At 37.8% G+C, this 19,102-nt stretch overlaps 1 protein-coding gene across 3 annotated transcripts in view; it reads left to right on the forward strand.

The window, feature by feature from the left end:
• The window catches only part of RPRD1A (regulation of nuclear pre-mRNA domain containing 1A), a 46,566-nt gene that overhangs the window by 11,868 nt on the left and 15,596 nt on the right, over nucleotides 1-19,102 (forward strand). The window contains exons 3-7 of one of the 3 annotated variants that reach the window (XM_069778706.1): nucleotides 522-628; nucleotides 712-806; nucleotides 1,767-1,893; nucleotides 1,992-2,167; nucleotides 5,240-5,334. In XM_069778706.1, the coding sequence (XP_069634807.1) occupies nucleotides 522-628; nucleotides 712-806; nucleotides 1,767-1,893; nucleotides 1,992-2,167; nucleotides 5,240-5,296 (562 nt within the window). In that variant the 3' untranslated portion in view covers nucleotides 5,297-5,334. Of the gene's footprint in view, nucleotides 1-521; nucleotides 629-711; nucleotides 807-1,766; nucleotides 1,894-1,991; nucleotides 2,168-5,239; nucleotides 5,335-19,102 lie in introns of those variants that run through there. The other 2 variants (XM_069778707.1, XM_069778705.1) reach the window with 2 other exon arrangements.

Raw genomic sequence — 19,102 nt, forward strand, 5'->3', positions numbered from 1 at the left:
ATTCATCTGCATTCAGTCCGTTTTGCCTTAGAAAGCTGTTAGCTATGCCTTAAATTAAGACTTGCTTTCAGTCTTTATAGTATTTATGTGCTACAGCAGTTTGCTATGTTTCATTACTGGTGTTGCATGATTTGTTATTCCCCAGCAGCCATTCATCTTGTTGCATGAGGATGCTAGAGTCTTGATACAGAATTATTTTCACATGGTACGCAGCTGTTGAAGCAACACAAACCTATTTGCAGTGTTTGCGTAATAGGGTTATAGACCTACAGATTTATGGGTTGAGCAAGCAAACAGAAAGAGGGGACTGGGCGTTGGCGGCTTTTTTATGTGCTTGCTGAGACACCTTGAACTGGTCTTTGCTTTCTTTTCTTTAAAATGTGATTTTGTTTTCTGAGGTTACTGGACTTCCGGTACTTTGGTATTGCTAAGGTATGCCAAGGTCCTTCTGTGACAGATAATCATACAGCAGTGCTGTACTTTTCCCTAGTGCTGATTTTTGCTTTTTTGCCTTGTAACAGTGAGTCTGATGAGAGTTGTAAGAAACACCTTGGCCGAGTGCTCTCTATCTGGGAAGAAAGGTCTGTTTATGAAAATGATGTATTAGAACAACTTAGGCAAGCGTTGTGTAAGTATTTTGTGTGTGTATGAAGATTGAGTCTTTTGTTTGAAATGTTATTTCCCTGACTCCTCTGTTTTGTTTTCATTTAGATGGAGACAGAAAGGTGAGGAAGCGCACATATGAACAGATAAAAGTTGATGAAAGTAACTGTTCACCTCGAAGTTCTCCCACTGACCCTCCACAGGTAAAAGCATGTTTATAAAATTCTGTATTTGCGTATGGTTTGATAGAGAATTTTTCAGTTACTCTTGTTTTTGAATGGTCTCTGTTTTTCTTTTTAATGAGGTACTGTTTGGGTGAGGGTGACTATACCTGAAACTTTTCTTCGCAGTACTTCAGGTTACAAGTGGAGCACGCTCTAACTTTAGTGAGTTTGATGCTAAACCAAAATGTATGAACTATATATCCAGCTTTGTCCACGTCAGGATTTCAGCATTAGTTTCTACAATGTTTTGAGTTCTCATTTGGTTTCCAGGGTGGTAACAAGTAACACATGTATTAAAATAAGATTGTTATCGATTTATCAATAAAATACTTCTCAATGTTGCAGTCACTGATTGGGAAAAGTTCTTGTCTACCTTGCATTGTTATAGCTTCTATAATTCTTGTGGGTTTTTTGTTACGGTACTGCCCCATCTCATAAGGCTTTTTGTTATGGCAAGGAATGACTGTCCCCAAATAATCATAATTTAGTACATTTCTCTGTAACAGACATTTGGGCTTCTATGAACATCAGCCCTACTTCCAAAAGAAGTGCAGTGATCTAGTCTGATGTGATAGTGAAGCAAAAATACAAGAAAAATAATTTTAAAAATGTATAGTAAAATAAAAGGTACTGTAAAATAATCACTGCTGTCAAAAATAAAACTTTTATAAGTAGTCCTATACCAAGAATTTAAATGAAAAATCTATTTTAGGAAGGTGACCTTTAAAACTAGGAACACTTCAATGTTGTTCTGAGAATTAATGGCTTGGTTTTGTTTTGTTTTCCATCTGAGAGGGGATAGAATGTTGGTATAGTACTGATATCATAAATGCTTTTAAAATTACCATCAAATTGATTCCATAAGCTTATTGTGAAATGCTGTTTTGTACTAGGATCTGTTTATTTAAACTAGTTACCAATCTTGCATGCTTTTTTCAGACCACAGATCTCATTAGAGCATTACAAGAACTAGAAAACGCTGCCTCTGGGGATGCAGCAGTTCATCAGAGAATAGCTTCTTTGCCTATAGAGGTCCAAGATGTGTCCCTGTTAGACAGAATAACAGGTGAGGGTTGGGGATCCAGTAACTGAAATGCTGTTCTGAGAACTTAACAGTATGTAATGAAATCATGCTTTACTTGGTTTTCTCTGCTTGCTTTTTAGATAAGGAATCTGGAGAGCAGCTTTCCAAAATGGTAGATGATGCATGTATGTTGCTGGCGGATTACAATGGCAGGTTGGCAGCTGAAATAGATGATAGAAAACAGCTAACTCGAATGTTGTCGGACTTTCTCCGATGTCAAAAAGAATTCCTTGCAGAGAAAGAACATAAGCTGGAAGTGCGTAATGTTTTGTTTTAGTCCATTCTTCACTAGAGCTTGTTCTTGCAAATGTTTTTAGTTTGCCTAAACAATTTTTCTCTCCAAAGGTAAATATTTAATTGCTGCTGTTAGGTCTTTGCTTCCAGCACATTATTAACAAGATTTCTTTTGGTTCTAATGTTCTAAATCTATTAAACCAGCTCAACATTAGGTAATGTTACAACTGTAATCACTTTAGTGTTTTTCTTTCTGGTTTTTAGCCTATTCAGTCTTCATTACATGTACAGACTTAGTTTCATTAGTGCAGACAGAAAGTCTTATCCTGAATGGTACAAACGTAATTCTTCATAGAGTAAATTTTTTTCTTGTTCTTTTTATTCATTGTTTTAAGTCTTAGTTGTGTATTACGTTGTTTAATAATACCCTTTTAGTGAATAGAATGATCTTTCTGGTAGTTGTAGGTTTGTGAACGTACCCACTTAATGGGTAAGAATTTAATTTCTGGTTTCAGCACAACTTTTTAACGTGACTCAAACATCCATTGGGCCCAGTAAAATATAGTTTTAGCTTCTACAGCCTCTGACATGGCTGTTAAGCAGCACTAGCACTATTAGGACAGGGCAGATCATTAATAGAAGAAGGATGCAGAGTGAACAGCTCATTATGAGCAAATAATCCCCTAAGTTACTCTGTTCTTTGCTACTACCAGTCATCTGTTTTCCTTTCCTACCATGTAATACTGTCAAGCCTCCTGTTGAACATCCGGCGTATTCTAAATAGGTCATAGTTTCATGTCCATTGCTTCCCAAATACCTTGTCTCAGCTTTGAGACATAATGCTCAGCATTAACTTGAGCATTACAGTAATCGAACTGAAGCTGCATCCTTCTGCAAGGGGAGATAGCTGAATGGTTGCAGTGCCCTGTAACTGCAGCATAAGCATACATGGTGCACAAATTAATTGCTTTTCAGGTTTCATCACATAGGCCCGTCAAGAACATTTTCTTCGCTCTGTGGCTTCTTTACCCTTTTATAACTTCAGAACTTGAGTTCAGATTTTGTGGTGTCTTTGTTCAGGAAAATGCTGTTCACAGTGTATCTGAAGTGGTCATTCAGATCAGTTGTGTCATTCCTAGACTACTCTTATTTCTTGACTCCCTTTGCTCTATGCCTCACAGAAAAGCAATTGATGAAGGTTCTTCCTGTCAACTTCACTGTGTTTATCCTGTGGGAAGAATATCAACCAACTTCATGTAAGATAGGTGGTATGCACAGTAGTGCTGATTGCAGTAGCAGCTGATCCAACTGCACAATGGAACCTGCAAGATAAAAGAACAGGAAGCCTTAAGCTTTTCATCACCTGCCTTACCTTCCCTCTTTGTGTGTAATGTGTTTGAAGGATAAGTTCCCACAGTACCAGCATAGGACTGATTGTCTTGAGACACTTCTTTTTGTAGATCATTACTGGCAATTAGACCCTGTTTAGGTATAGTAGACTGCTGGGATAGTGAGTTGCTCAAAAGGCAACTGTCCTTCAGATGGATGTATACTTCTGTAAAGAGAGCTCAATTAATCAGATTACAAATGGAGCGCAGCTGTGAACAGATTCCACCTGTTTGTTGTTTTCAACAAATAAAACCCAGGTTAATTTCCCAATATTACTAGATCAAAGAGTTTGTAACTGTAAGAGAAAGCAATTGCTTATTCCCAGGCTGTCATGGTCCTTAAAACTGGGTTTCTTGGCTGAATTATTTTAACTGTTAAAGGATCGCATTCTAATACAACATACTTCCTGTTTTGGACTGGTTTCAGAGGTCTTTCTTTAGAAAGCAGGAGACAGTATTCAGTATCTGTAACAGACTGTTTTAAACAGATGAAGTCCTAGGATGTTGAGGTATACTGTTAGAATGTTTTTAGACTGATTGGTGTCGTATAAATGCAGGTTACTAATAAAAAACTATGAGCCAAGATGGTGTCAACCCTGGGTACTAATAAAGAGCTATAAGGCAAGAGATTGTAAAGAACAAGAACTTTAAGATCAAGCTTCTAAACTTATGTTAAGATGAGTGAAGTGACTTTATGCTCACTACCAGTTTGGTTTGGGAAGTGAAGGCTGATAAACGTTCTGAAGTTTTGAAATGTAAGATCAGGATGCCTTCATGATACTGCCTATAGGTCCAGCTGACTTAGTTTATCTTTTTATATTATTATTTTTAAGAAATGGCTATCTTCTGATGTAAACACCAAATATCTGTAGCCAGATGCATTTGTTTTCTGAAGCAAGGACTCTTGTTTTTACAGTCTTAGGAAATACCGTACCTCAGATTGAGCCTTGCTTCTTGGCTTCTCATTTGAAATAGCACTGGAAAAGGGCCTGTCACTTAATTCTTTGAGAATGTATTTCTTGAATTGTCTGGTCCCTGGGTTTTGCTGCTCAGGTTTAATTTCTGGTGAAATTAATTTGCTCTAGACAAGCTTGTTTCCTTTGTTAGAATTCTGGCTACTGACGTTTTGAGTATGACATTGTCTGTGAGTTGTAACATATCAAGTCTTCATTTCTTTCTGAATTAGTATCACCAATCTGTGAGAATATTGCTGAGATCCTACCTTACTGATTTGTCAAACACCCAGGTGTGGTAAGAAACAAGTGGTTGTATTCTTAGTGGAATCTAGAAATGTTACCTGCTGTTGACCTGGTTTAACAGTATTAGAATTTGAATGTCCAGAGAATTCTTGCCAACTTGAAACTTTAGATGGGAGCTTTAGACCTAAATTTGCAGATGTTTTATCTTCTGAAGAAAATTTACAGGTAAGTAACTTTGAATAACTAATCTTCCCATGAGTAGTTTTTTTAAGAATAAGAGTTTATCTAATAGTAATTTCTAAACAGAAGTGCATGATTCCCATCAAATTAAAGGTAATGTATGCATTAAATCTTGACAGGAAATTTTGACAACAGATAAGTAATAGGAGCTATTGTGTCTGCATCAAAATTTAACTGTACTGCTTAGTAGGTGACTTTCATTAAGTCTGCTCTGGGTAAGTAGTGTCATCTTTAACTCTTAAATTGTTTTCTTTAACATCTGTCTAGCTTCTGTTGCAGGTGGTGGACATGGACCTATCTTCTAATGATGTCACCATCCATTAGTACAGACATCCTGCTAAAAATAAATTTAAGAATCAAAATCTTGTATTGTCTGTTGTTTTTGAAAACTGAAGAGGAGGAATTCTGTAACTACTCATACCAAACCTCTGCTATTTTCATCTATATTCTCACAAACGTTACTGAGTTTATGCCTGAGATGGATAAGTACTTATCCAGTGTCATTCCGTTTTCTTGAAGATTAAAACTTTCACATGGTTATTCCTAAAACCCACAAGTCCTTTTGGTTAAATCGTTCAAAATTCCAAATGCAGAAGTTTGGGTGTCACTTGCATTGAAGCTGCCATTACCAAAAGGAAAGAGCTGTGAAAACAAGACTTTTTCAGACTTTCGCCTTTTAACTTACACTCTAGCTATTGGGTTTACATGAACATCAGAAATGAGAAGTGATGGATATAGAACTTGTCCTTCACAAGCACAATAAAGAACTTTCACTTTATTAATGTACATCTATTTTACATTTAATGTAGGTAACAAAGATGTATTTTATAATTGCTCTTATGCCCCTTTAGAGCCCACCTCAAATTTGGGATCATCCTAAAGAGTATTTTCCCTTCACTTTTGTAAGTTTTAAAGTAGTATAAATATTTAAGGTTCAGTGTACTGTAGCTGTATCTGGAAACTTGTATAGGATTTATAGGTAGATGTGATTCTGTCTGTTAGAGAAAATGTAAATATTTACAGAAAGATCTTTGTAGGAACCCTTTTTTCTCAGAACTTGGAGGACTAATATAATTTCCTGTCTTCTTCTACTGTGACTGACTCTTTCCTCTCTGCTTCCTCCTTGTGTCCCTCTCCTACCTCCCTGCCCATTCCCTAGTTTTTGAACAGAAATGTTGGTTGATCTGTTGATCTCACTGAAGGTTGATAAAAAGAGCTTTTTATGTTATTCAGTAACAGAGAATTCGGTATACATAAATTAATATTCAGGTGCGCTCATCTCCTTTTGATAAAGACTGTCCTGTAGACATTCCAGAATTAACGTGACCTTAAAAATACAGGGATGACGTGAACAAGAGAAATACTTTTTTCATATTGCTTTGCTTTTGCCTCATCCACAGTCTCACTGATTACAGTGTAAATAGATTCTTACTAAGTTTCAAATAAAGCCTTTGATAGTTCAGATTCTTACGCGACTTGTTAACAAGTGTGGGCAGGGGATCATACGACCTTTTTCTAGAAAAACAAGACAGCCTCCTCTCGCCTTCATTTTGATGTTACGGAAAAACATAGCATTGCTACACTTAGCATATACTAGATGACCCAGTTTCTTACATAGTGTTTGTATCAACTTACCACTTTAAATTGGGGAACATCTTGCCACTAAATCCAAAGTTTTATGAAGTAAATGCTACTCTGGGAGGCCTGCTGTGTTTCAGCAGCTTGCATTTAATTAAGACACTGTTATTGATGGTGTTGCTGTCTTGCGTTCCTTATTTTCTACAGCTGTATAAACAATATTCATATCCTTACACTCACACATCTGGTTATAATTGTTTGTGGTTTCTTAGCATGTTGAGAGAATATTATATGTTCAGTGCACTTTTATTTCATGATTGAGCTTTATAGCTAGATATATATAGCTTGACTTGCCTTCTTAAAGGGTCTAATTTTGTCATGGGATTTTATGGGTAAAGAGCAAGCAGTTAGTCATCCTAGTCTGTAGTGCTGGAGTCAAAGGTTCCCCCCCCCCCCCCCTTCAGTTCCAGCTTAATGGTTTCAAATGCAGACAAAAACGTTAAGCGAAGAATTTAGAGATGGCAGTGGTATAACAGGCCTCTTGTGTTTAGATTTTGTTTTTCAATGTGAGAGTGGATTGATAAGCATTGTCGACTGTTTCCCTCCGCTATGGCCTTTATGGTGTTGCAGGGTGTAGTGCTTTCCTTGCTGTTTTTTTTTTTTTCTTTAGACCCCTTATACTTACCTGGTACCTTTTTGTATGCTAGCTTCTTTCGTTCAGTGCCAGATGAACTTAGAGTAATACATTCAGTCGTGCTTCATACTTTTCAAGTCAACTTAAAATAATTGGGATTCCAATCTTCATAATCTTGCAGCTGAGCAGCTAAAGTATTTTGCTGAGCTTTGGTTGAGGAAGATGCATTTGTAGCTTGAATCTTACACTGCTTTTTGTTATGGGGTGGAGTTTGCAGCCTTGCAGGTGATCTACAACTCCTTAAACGTGGCAGTACCACAGTAACTCAAGTTAATCTTGAGTTAGAACTGAGCTGTGCTGTACCTGCTGCTAACAGTGCAATGATTACAGAACTGCTACCTGGGAAATACCAGTAAGTGGGCAGTATGGTTCATCTGTACTCATCAGGACTATTTTGAGTATTTAAAATCTTATGATGCATGCTTGGCAGCAGAAGACTCCCTGTAAGTAGTGATACCAAACAGACCATGTTGTGTGGTCTCTTGACATTATGAACCATCGCGTTCATTTCTGTTCAGGATTACAGCTTCAGAAATTGAAGCTGGGTTGTCAGTGCTTCCCATTCAGGGAGTATATGACTTCTACTGAAAGAGGTGCTTGAATTGATCTAGATAGTCTTGGGCTGAGGGGAGCATGACTGTGGATCCCTTCTTATAATATAAAAGGGAGGAGAGCCTTCGCCAGAATTACTTTCTTCTGTGGGCCAATTTCAAGTAACTTTGTTTTTTCAGAGAAATGTATGTATCACTTAATCATCCGGAGGGCAACGTAGGCTAGGGATCTCTAATGTACAGATTCTTTTCATTCTAGTTCTCCCCATCCTACCCTGTATGAGATTGAATATGATTCAGGAACAGGCCCCTATGCTTAGAGATTTGTATAGATCGATTCAAAGTCCTTGCTTATAGATTGGCTTTGAATGACCATTTGAGATGCTTTGTGCAGTGTAAGTAAAGTTGAGTTGCATAGTCCAAGTCCTTTAGTGAATATAATCACTGGGGTTTTTGTGTTTCTTTTGAAAAAAAACAAAGCAAAAAACCCCAACCTGCCCCCTGTCCCCACCCCCACCCCCCCACCCCCCCAAAAAACAACCAAAAACCCCCAACCAACTAAACTTCAGTAAGTTTCAGTAGTTTGAATTATCTACCTGAAGATGACTGGGGAAAATTAAGCAATCACTGCAATACTCATTTCTCCTTAAGGTTTGTTAGGTTAGAAGTTAAAGAATGTGAGGGGATGTTTAAAACGAGACACAGGTTGCATTTCTGATCTGCAATAGAAGTAGAGTTGCTAAGCATGCTTATAGGTTGCTAGCCTATCTTTTAAATGTGGTTGTTCTTTTGTTTCCATGAGCATTTTTTTCAGTGGCAGGAGATACAGTTGTAAAGGTTAAGTTTTGTAGAAGTAATCTGCTGGACTAGAGTGGAGAACAGCAGCCCTTATGTCAAACACAGCAAAGCAAAGTCAGGTGGTTGGTGCATTTTGTTCCTCTGTGCTGTACCCACTTTATGAGAATAACGCTTATTTGCCCTATTTCTTATAACAAGCTCTCTGTACTTGAGCAGTAAATATCCCTTTTTTATATTGTGATTTCATGACTGCAGCCTCAGATACTACGGTACATAGTTTCTCAATTTGTACCTGAAAGAGTGTTAGACTTCAGAGCTCTGTGTTGTCATTCAGAGTAACAAAAACACTTGAAGACTTCCACTTCTTAAATTGAATTACCAGATATTTGAGTATAAATCATGACTTTCTAACAGATTGGGCAGGTTGTAGGTTGTGCTTTGCTGATCCTTGTAAAATAAGGAATAACCCTTTGCTTCAGTTCATCATGTTTTAAAGCATTGCTTGTCACATTGAAGATGCTCTGTTTTTGAAACAGTGTAATAAAAAAATGTTACAACTTCTGTATTTATAAAACTTTTTACCAATTTCACCCTTATTTGTGAAGAGGGTTTTTTTTTAACCTTAACTCTGCAGCTCACCATAACTTTTTATTTGAAAGAAAAAAAATGTACAAGATACTAGATACTGGGTACTTTAATACCCTTGAGGTACCTTTTGAATTCCTCGTTATAAAAATACCGAGAGAAGATACTGGTCTTATCTAGGTAGGACTTGCTGCTGTTTGTGAGACTTTTAGACAGTATGTTCCTGGCTGTTGGAAGCCAAAAACTTGATACTGTTAACCAAAATGAATGGATCTATTTGTGTCATCCTCAGAAGAACAAGTTTTGCAGGTATGTAATGGATTCAGTTTTTGTGCAAACAAACATCTGAGATGATGGGAAATTGAAAACGGAATAATCGGTGCTGTATCTAGAACTTCTCAGGTTTTTGAAGGACAGCTGTAGATTGGCAAGTGACTTCATCTGGTGCTTTCTGCAGCAGATATTCCCTTTGATCAGATGTTTGCTGGAAGAAAAAAACCAAACCTGGATATAAGGGATGGATGTAAGAACTGGATGTAAGAAATATTGCAACTAGTGCCTATTTATGTCAGCAGTAGCAATGTAGTTTTTCAAGTTAAGACTACACCTTTTCTACAAGCTTTACTTTCCTGCAGTAATATTGTTGCTGTTTAGACTCTTTAAAATTCTGGTGTTCCTGTTGCTAGACCTACTAAATTTTAAGAACATATTTTTTTAATCTGTACTGTGAATACAAAGTCAGCAGAACTATAAAACCTGCTTGTATCACTCATACAACTAGAAGCTTGCTTTTGGAATTGCTATTTGTTGAAGCAACTGTAAACTCTAAATAGATAAAGATGCCACTGGAATGACAGGTAGTAACTACACAGACTAAACATTGGGCTTTCTCACTCAGTTTGAGAGTTACAAAGGAAATGTTTGTAATCTAGTTTCAAAAAAAAGGTTATGGATGGAAAGGAAAAGGGAAGGGAAGCTATCAGCTCTGCTCCACAATTTGAGATGACTTGTATAAACAAACTGAATAGAAATCTGTTGCTTTAGCTGCTGTCTTCTGGTAGTTTCATTTAGCAGGAAAATAAGCCCATGTGTATTTGAAGATAATTGTGTTCAACTGAAATGCCGTGCTGCTTAGTGTTTTCTTTAAATTGTGTCCTAATTAAAGCCTATGTCATTAGGCTGATACTCAAAAGTTACACTTGGAAAATTTTTCTGCCATCGTTAAGATCTATAAACTTTCTTATAAATTTTTTGATCTAATGAGCTTCTATATGAAGTTAAAAGGAAGCACCACACTCAAGTTACTCTTTGTTGTGACCTGTACTGATAGATTTTTTTGCTGAATTTCTGATGATGATTTGGCTGATTGGTTGGAAGGGCTGACAAGCAGTGCTTCTAGGAATCTGACAGAAGAAAAGAGAAATGGCTAGAACATTAGCTTGCTTTTCCCCTCAGCCTTGCTGAAACAATGCAAAGCAGATTTCATTCTCTGTTACAAACTTTTGATGTTTCTACTTCAAACCAGCACAGTGTTAGAAAAAGTGATTTTGTAAAATCTGATGCAGAATGTAGCAGCACTCATGCATTTGTGGACAGGGCTGATACCTTCTTGAAGAATTTGAATGTGCACAGCAAGGAAACAGTCTACAAGTGGACAACAACTAGCCGTTTATGAGACAGCATTTAAAGAAAATTTGTATCCCATGTAGTCACTGTAGATCTTGGGCAGAGTGCTGATATTTACCCGTGTCCCCTCACATATACATAGGAAAATAATTCATCAGCTTCTGTAATAGTCTGAGGCGGCAGATGTTTCAGAGCCCATTAATGAAATAATAAATTACCTTTTGTTATTAGTTCTATTTTAATGTCAGCATAGGGGAAAGTAAAGTTCTTACTGGAATAAATGTTAACTAGCACAATAGTAAGTATAGCTGATACCTTTATGACAAAAACCTGTTTGCATTTTAAAAAAAAATTGTATCGGGAGTGAAATATTCTTGCTTTAGAATACGTCAACATTCTGTTGTACGCAAGGACAGTGCTCTTTCCTTGGGTTTTTTTTGAAACCCAGAGCTTGAATTGAAATTAATCTAAGTCCATCAGTTATGGGTAAAATATCTCTGAAAATAAGAATGTTGAAGAATTCATATGAATCTTGCATGACTGAGATAAGGATCATTTTTAGTTAGTTTTAATAATTCTGTTGTCAAATTGATTTGAGTTCATATGACTCAAAATGAATGAGTTCATAATTGAGCTTCTTTAATTAGGTACCCAAACTATTTTGTTTCCCTAGTTTAAATTCATGATGATCTTAGGTAGTGGTACTAGTAAACTGGTCACAAGGTTTATTGTGACCATTTCAGACATTTTTTTAATGTTCTGTATGCTCTTTTCAAATAGCTACTAATGATCTGAAGGACACTTTCAACTTTTAATTATATATTCTCCATCTGCAGTTCTTAATAAAGGTACAAGTATTTAGACAAACATTAGCCAACAGGTAGCGTTTTAACACATCATGGTAGTGAGGTCTTTTTTTTTTTTTTTGACCAGTAGCTCTCTAATGTAAGTAACATGCTAATTGCTCAAGTGGCAGATAATGGAAGTTACTAACTTCCATATCTTTTCAGCTAAGGCTAAATGTAGAGGGCAGAAATACTGTTCAGTAGGACTCGAAACTGAATTTTATAGATCAAAAACATCACACACCAATGTCTAAGTCAGTATAGTAAACCTGGGGAATTTTACTTCAAAAAAAAATAAAATCCAGACATTTTATAAAATCAGCTACTCCTGGTTCTTAAAAAGAGCTCAAAGAATAGTAGGCCACTTCATGGAGCAGTAGGCCAAGAGGCCCAGCTGAGACAAGATGAAAACCGTTAGGGAAAATAATGCTTCTCTTAGCTGGGCTGTTGCTGAAAAATCCAGTTCTTGAAAAACTCTTTATCTCTCTGTTAAAGCATGCAGGTGAAATGCAGAGTTTCGAGTATTTCCTTTCAGCTGGTATCAACTGTAGTTTAGTTAATACTGGCCTGAATCTGAAAATTAATCCCCAAGAATAACGATAGCTGTTCTCCCTGGAGAATCCAGTCTGGAAGGCTTACCTCCATCCTGAAACACACACGATGTGCGTACTCCGAATCAAAACGCTGGGGGGGGAATGGGAGGAAGAGAACTGCAGGGCTTTCACAGGATGCAGGAGCTACCTGGTAGGAGTGTTTATTCTTGCCTTGACTGGAATTGCAAACTGCGATTCACTATCATGTATATATTTACACACACACAGAGTTTTGGGTTTTTTTCCTAGCACCTTATTTCAAAATACGTTGTCTTAGAAGCTGCATTATTTTCTTCATAACTAGATTTCCCTGATTGAGCGGGGTATGGTACAGGTGTCTGTGGGGGGGGAGAACAACTTGGAAGCTATGAATGGTTGAGGACAATGTGAAAACACCAGCTCTAATTATTGACTGTCTCTTGCAGCTGTATGCATTAGTTATTCTGGGGGGTGTAATGGAACAGTAAGAGAGCAATTGGGAGAGCTATTTCAGCAGCAGTGAGGAAAGAATGTATTCCATATCTGTTGTGCTTGCTGAGAGTTAGTTTCTTAGCTGGGGAGAAATGGAAGTTCTTTGTCATAGCAGTGCTCACCATTGACCCGATAAGGGTGTAATGTGGTCCTTACACTTGCCTTAAAATTTTAATTATAGACCAAAGGAATGGCCAGAGTACATTTACTTCTGCATTCAGGCTGATACAGTTGTGATGTTTTTCAGTTCTGCCAGAAGTAAGAGTACTGGATTAGTCTACTTTGGAGTTGTTGTTAAAGTTTTTCTACTGCCAAAGTCTGGAATGCTGTGGATTAAAAATGGTGGAAATTGGGAGAAGCAGAATGCAGGGAGGCACCTCGGGATGATGTATAAATTCTGTAAACAAACTCCATGATGTTTCATTCTACTAATATAGTATGAAGATGTATCTCTGAGATAAAAAGTGCATTAAGCTGACTTGATTACAGAGGGCAAACCATTTTTCTAACACTTCTCAGCTACTGCTGGCAGTGCTTGGCGGAAGAGGGAGTAAATTGCTCTTACAGAAGGCTTATAGGTTTTGTGCTAGTCTGATTTCCTAGGAGATTTGACTGTTGCAGTCATGCTTCCAGTTATCAATTATCCTTTCATTTGACAGGGATACAATCTTAATAATTAAGTTCCTTAAAAGTTTGCTAAAATTAGGTTTGTAAATAAGTGGATAGAAGAGAGGCCCAAAGGAATGCTGCAGTAGCTCTTCCCTCAATCTGCAATCTAGTCAGTCTGTGTAGCATGGAACCAGCCATTTGCCACAACAATAGTTGGGCAATGTAGAAGACATTGAGGGATATTGGGATGGGGAGGAGAGAGTTGGAGGGGGCACACTGGGTGGGAGTTACTGTGGGATGGAGAATTTGGCTAACTGGGATGGAGTTAGGACATTTAGCTGCTTCTTGACAAGAATCAAATAGCATCATTGTTCACTGAACATCCTTTTACCACTGTGCGTCTGATCTTGAATAAATGGTACTATTGAGGGTGTAAAATACTTGCATGTGGTAACAGGATTGAAACAGTATTTCTCTGAAAGTATTAGTCCAAAGAGCCAGTGGTTTGAGCTGCTCTCTCCAACATCACTAGCTGCTTTATTTTCTTGCCTGATTCACTACTAGGTTAAATTCTTTGTTTTTCACAAAAGCACCTTTCTGTTTAATTTTCTTCATCTGTGAAATTGACCTCACAGCAGGTTCTAAATTCTCAGTGGTTTGGTAATTTAGAAATATATTATGAATTCAAATTGATTGAAAAAAAACTTTGGCACAGTTATTAAATAAAAAGTACGCTGCTCCATCAAGGCAATGAAGAAAAATCTGCTGTCATAACTTTTTCAAATTGAAGAAGAACTTCAGTATTTGAAATGGGATGTTACATATTTAAATGGGAATATTGGGAACACTTTGTTGCCTAAATATCAAAAAGGAATTTTAGTTACTTGCTTTTCCACACTTTTACACTACCCAATTTAGAAAAAAACACTTTTTTTTAAGTGAATGAGAATGGTATTTTTGAAGGGCATAGGCAGGAGAGGAGTGTACTGTCACTTTTTAGGCAGAACGTTTAGTGAACATAAGGGACAAATAGGTTTTACATTTTTGTTAGTGGACAAAATAAGGACTTAGAGGAGAGAAATTACTGTTAACAGCGTCATCTGGCCCCAGCCTTACCTCCCTGAATCAGACTGGTTTCTCGGTGCAGGAGATCAGTTCTCTCTCCATAGCTGGGTTTGTTTGCCATAGCATACATATCATTTGTAAGTGGGGGTGAGGGAGGAAGCTGAGTAGGAAGAATGCCACATGCTTTTTAAAATAATTGTAGAAGTTACAGTAGATGTGCACCAGAGGGCTGGAATATTAATCAGTATTTTGTCATTTAGCACAAGTCCTGAAGTATTTGATGCTATTCTGCAAGTCTTTGATTTAAGCATAGGCCAGTGTTAACTAATAGATAGAAATCGCTGTAAAATTAAGCCTTTGATCTTCCTGCAAGTTAAATGTTTCTCTCTGTGTTTTGGGGTTGTTTTTTGTTTGGGTTCCCCCACCCCTCCTCCCCTTGCATCCAAACCAGACTTTTGTATGCTGCTCCATCTTTGAGGCCCTGTAAATCAGATGTGGAGATTCAGTTCTGCAGTCAGCACGTGCATCGGTTTTAAAGCTCTGCTGCATGCAGAGTTGGGGGGTAGGAAATGTGTAGTGGCTGCTCTGTTAGTTATTACATTGCAAGAGGGGGGGAGTCAAGTTTTGAAAGACACAGCATTGAAAGTTGGAGATAAGCCTTTGAGCTTTGAGTTCCACCATTCAAAAGATTTTTGTTTTGAAGTCACTTCTGAAAATAGCACATTAATGACTTGTCAAAAATAGCAATAAAACAATGTGAAGAAGCAAGATTTACATCTGGCTGTGGTCCTAGAGGTCAAGTAGGTAATTACTTTGCTCTAGTTCCTCAAATGTTAGGTTCTCATTACCCCTTTCCATTCCTAATTATGTATTTCTTTTCATCCTTTGATTCTCTTCAGTCAATAGCATTCAGATAAGGTTCACTTTACTCCAACCCAAATACTCATTCATCTGACAGCAAAGGAGGTAGAGGGACAACATTGTTTGTTCCAGAGTCGTGCCTGTAAACAGGTTTTTAGATTTTATGTGGAGCGCTGAGCTCCTTGCAGCTTCTTTAAAAACAAGTCTCAGATCTGTCCTGATCTCAATAAACGTGAGCCCTTTCATCGTGAAGACAGTAGAAGGCAGAAGACTGAGCAGACGGTATATCTCCCCCAAGTGTTACACTTGGCAATGTTTCAAACACACAAAGTTTTAACGTAATTTATTTCTAGGTTGCTAGTAACTACCAGAGTAGGATGAATAATTCTGCAAGGGGAGTAGATAGGAAATCAGTTGTTTCCTGTGTCATATCCTAACTCACTATTTGTAATCTGACCCATTGATTTATTTCTTCTTTTCTGCACTATTACTTGCTCTGCTTTCTCCTCAAACCATGGTCACTAAGAACACACTGAGAACGTTGTGTTCATATAGAATCTCCCTCCACCTCGTCTTTGCTATCCTACACATCTAGACTCAACAGTGACAGTGAATCTGAATCTGGTGCTATTCATTGCCGAAGACATCAGAGTATCAAAGTGAAACCTGGTTAAATTCTATATGTATTCTAGAAACATCATAAAATCTCCCATTTTAAGTTACATGTTTTCTGATGGAGGTAATTGACATCCATCAGCCATAGGGAACTGTGGTCAAAAGGTGGTGGCTCTTTTTATAAGGTCAGTATATTTGATAGGTGAAGCGAGCGAGCTGTGCCATCACCATACCAGATTTATCCCAGATACTGATAATCATTTGGCATCCAGAAAAATCAGGCATTGAGTTAAACTGATACTTGGTGGGTAGCTTCTAGTCATATCTTTTCAGTCTTTCACTCATCTGTGATTCCGTAATAACCAATGTAAGTGACGGATACTGCATCGGTGTCAGTAAATCATGTTTTCCTCTTTCCCCATTTTCTGCCTTCTGCCCTAGGAAATCTTTTTTGTTGTTGGTGGTGGTGATTTTTGTAGCTGCTGTTGTTTTTTAAACCAGTGGTACTTTAAACAACCTTTAGTTTTAAACAATTTAGATGTAGAAGCTGTACCACTGCAATTAGTATTGCGTACACTGACTGTTTAGCAAAACAATTTAGCATGCCATCGTGAAAGCTGGGCATTTCTTGTACTTGCCATCACAGGTCATGTGGTGAATTGAGTGCCATTCCCATCATTTAGCATAGGATGATATTAGATGCAACCTCCGTAGAGAGAATTAAATTCTGTCTATGTGTATACCTGTTAATTTGCTCTTTTGGCTGTAGGACAATGACTGTGCTTAGCTATGGCATTATCTGAAGATATGGAATGGAAAGTCCCTATTTATAATATTCTTATCTGTGGAAGAAATCAGGTGTTCTTGCTCAGCAAAGTTATCTCAAAGCCTTTTTATCCTAAGGCTGAAAGGTTGTGGAATAAAGCAGAAACAGTGATGCAGGTACAAACCCAAAACAGAAAGTAGAGTCACTGTGTGCTGGTTTGGTTCTGGGGAATCTGCATGAACTTTTTCAGACATGTTCCTCTCAAGAACGAATAATTCCTGGTTTTCTGGATTTCTTCTTGTGTAATAGTGCTGTCTTAGAACACAGATAGCAGCAAGAAATGTAACATGACTAGGCTATCCTCCAGAAAGTAGTCTTTAAACCATTACTCCTTTGGTTTCCTGGCTAGCTTCTCACTTGTAATTTATATGGATTGTCAATGCGTTCTCTTGCTGCAATGCCTGTAAGTGAAAGTCATCCTAATACCACTGAAAATGTAATGGGCTGTTTCTTCTGCAGCCGTTTTGTACCCATGTTCTCAGCATTTCTAGAAAGAAGCACCCTGAAACAACTTTTTTTTTTTTTTTTTTAACCTCCTGGCTGATTAGTGTCTTCTGCCTTATGCAGAGACAAGAAACCAGGTCAGTTTTTTGGAACACTGAGATCTTCCTTTATTCCCAACCAACACTCCAGTAGACCTGTTACACCTAGTGCTAATCCTTGAGTCCTAGAGGGGTGCTGCTTTATTATTGGGCTAATCAGTGTTGCTAAGATTGGGCTCCAAAGGATCATGCAACTGCTTTCAAGCCAGGTAGTTGAAAATTGTTGGTCTGATGTATATGCAAAACATAAAATAACTATTAGCATTTTTTTTTCCAAATCTTACGGTTCAAGATGGAGAAACTTCCTGTCACTGTGCTGACCAGGAGCATCTCATTTATTCCATTTGTGTCCTCTGCACTGTGTGTATGCATGTACAACTTGGCAAATATCCTAGCCCCAAATCCTTGAAGCCATGCTGGATAACAGCCAGCGTAGTCAGTGGAAAATTAATGTTCTTTTCATGCAACATGATCAGAAGAATTGTACACACTTAGTAGCAGCTGTAGGCTTTAACTTTATGCTTCTGTTAAACAGCAATAATTCTTGGGCTTCTGAGGGTCATTCCATATGTGGGCTGTAGAATAATCTTGATCACTTGAACTTCAGTTTTAGGGTTGCTTGTAAGTCTTCATTGTCTTCTGGTGTCTGAATAGCTCACATCTCCAAAGAGCAAGAGAGTTTACAGAAGCTACTCTTAAAAATACCAAAAGTAATAAAGACTGTGATGTATAATCTAAGTTTTAGCTATCTTCAGTTATAAAATGCTCAGCACAAACTCCAGATTTGCATTGATAAAGGCTTAGCATTTAAATATGTATTTGTTAATTTAAGAAATCATAATTGTATTATGTAATTCATGATTTAGAGCAATTTTATTTTCTGCATGTGAGCCAGCGCCCAAGTTTCAGTAGGAGAAAGTTGCTGGAAAATACTGAATTTCATTAGAGCTGCAATAAAAACCAAGCTGTCAGTGAAAAATGTAAACGCACAGACGAACTGTTGTGAGGGAGAGCAGGCAGGCTTTCCGTGCCTTAGTGGGAGGGGGAGATACTGTACAATTCTGACAACTCTGCAAAGTCCAAACTTGCATTAAAACAATTTCTGCAGGAGATATGTTCTACACAGCCCGCAAAATGTTTAATGGCAGAAAAGCTTTCTCTTATGCTGCTGCATACAGGCTTACTTGTTAAAGCACATTGCTCACTTTTTCATTGCACACGTGTGTTTAACAATAATTTTTCTTCCAATATTTGAGTACCTAGCATACTTTTATGCTACATCACACACCTTTTGCCATGTTGCACAGTGAACTTTCTCCTCCGAAGTTCAGTTGATCTGGCAATGTAGTGAAATACGCCCTACGTAGTTGCAGATTTCAACCTGGGTATGAATGACAGTTGGGAGGGTTTTTTGCTGCTTTTACTTGGCCCCATTGTCTTGACTCTTCTTGAAAACATAGCTGCGAGCAAGTCACTTTCCCTGAACCATGGCAAAAGCATGGTTTTGTGGTTTGTTCTTTTTAGCTGTGAAAGGGGGGGGACAGTTGTGCTCTCCGTGCCATCAGCAGTTATTTGCCCTCTCTCAGCCGAGGCTCCTCTTGCTGTGTTGTTGCAGCATCAAGGACCTGCTAGAGCTGGCTAGGAGTCACTGGGGGACTCGTTTGGGCTGCTAAGCCCCTTCAGCTTGCAATGCCTGGTTAGCTTGATTTTTTTTCACTCGCAGGTGGGTCTGCAGGTTGCCAGTAGAGAAATTACCTTTTTCTTTTTGTAAGGTGAGACCTTTAAAAAAAAAATAAAATTAAAAATCTGAATGCATAGTGACTTTTACGGTCGCTCTTTAAGATGGTAGCTTAAGCTTGGGTGCAAGTCTA

This window comes from Haliaeetus albicilla, chromosome 3 (assembly GCF_947461875.1).
Source record: "Haliaeetus albicilla chromosome 3, bHalAlb1.1, whole genome shotgun sequence".
NCBI classification, from domain to species: domain Eukaryota; kingdom Metazoa; phylum Chordata; class Aves; order Accipitriformes; family Accipitridae; genus Haliaeetus; species Haliaeetus albicilla.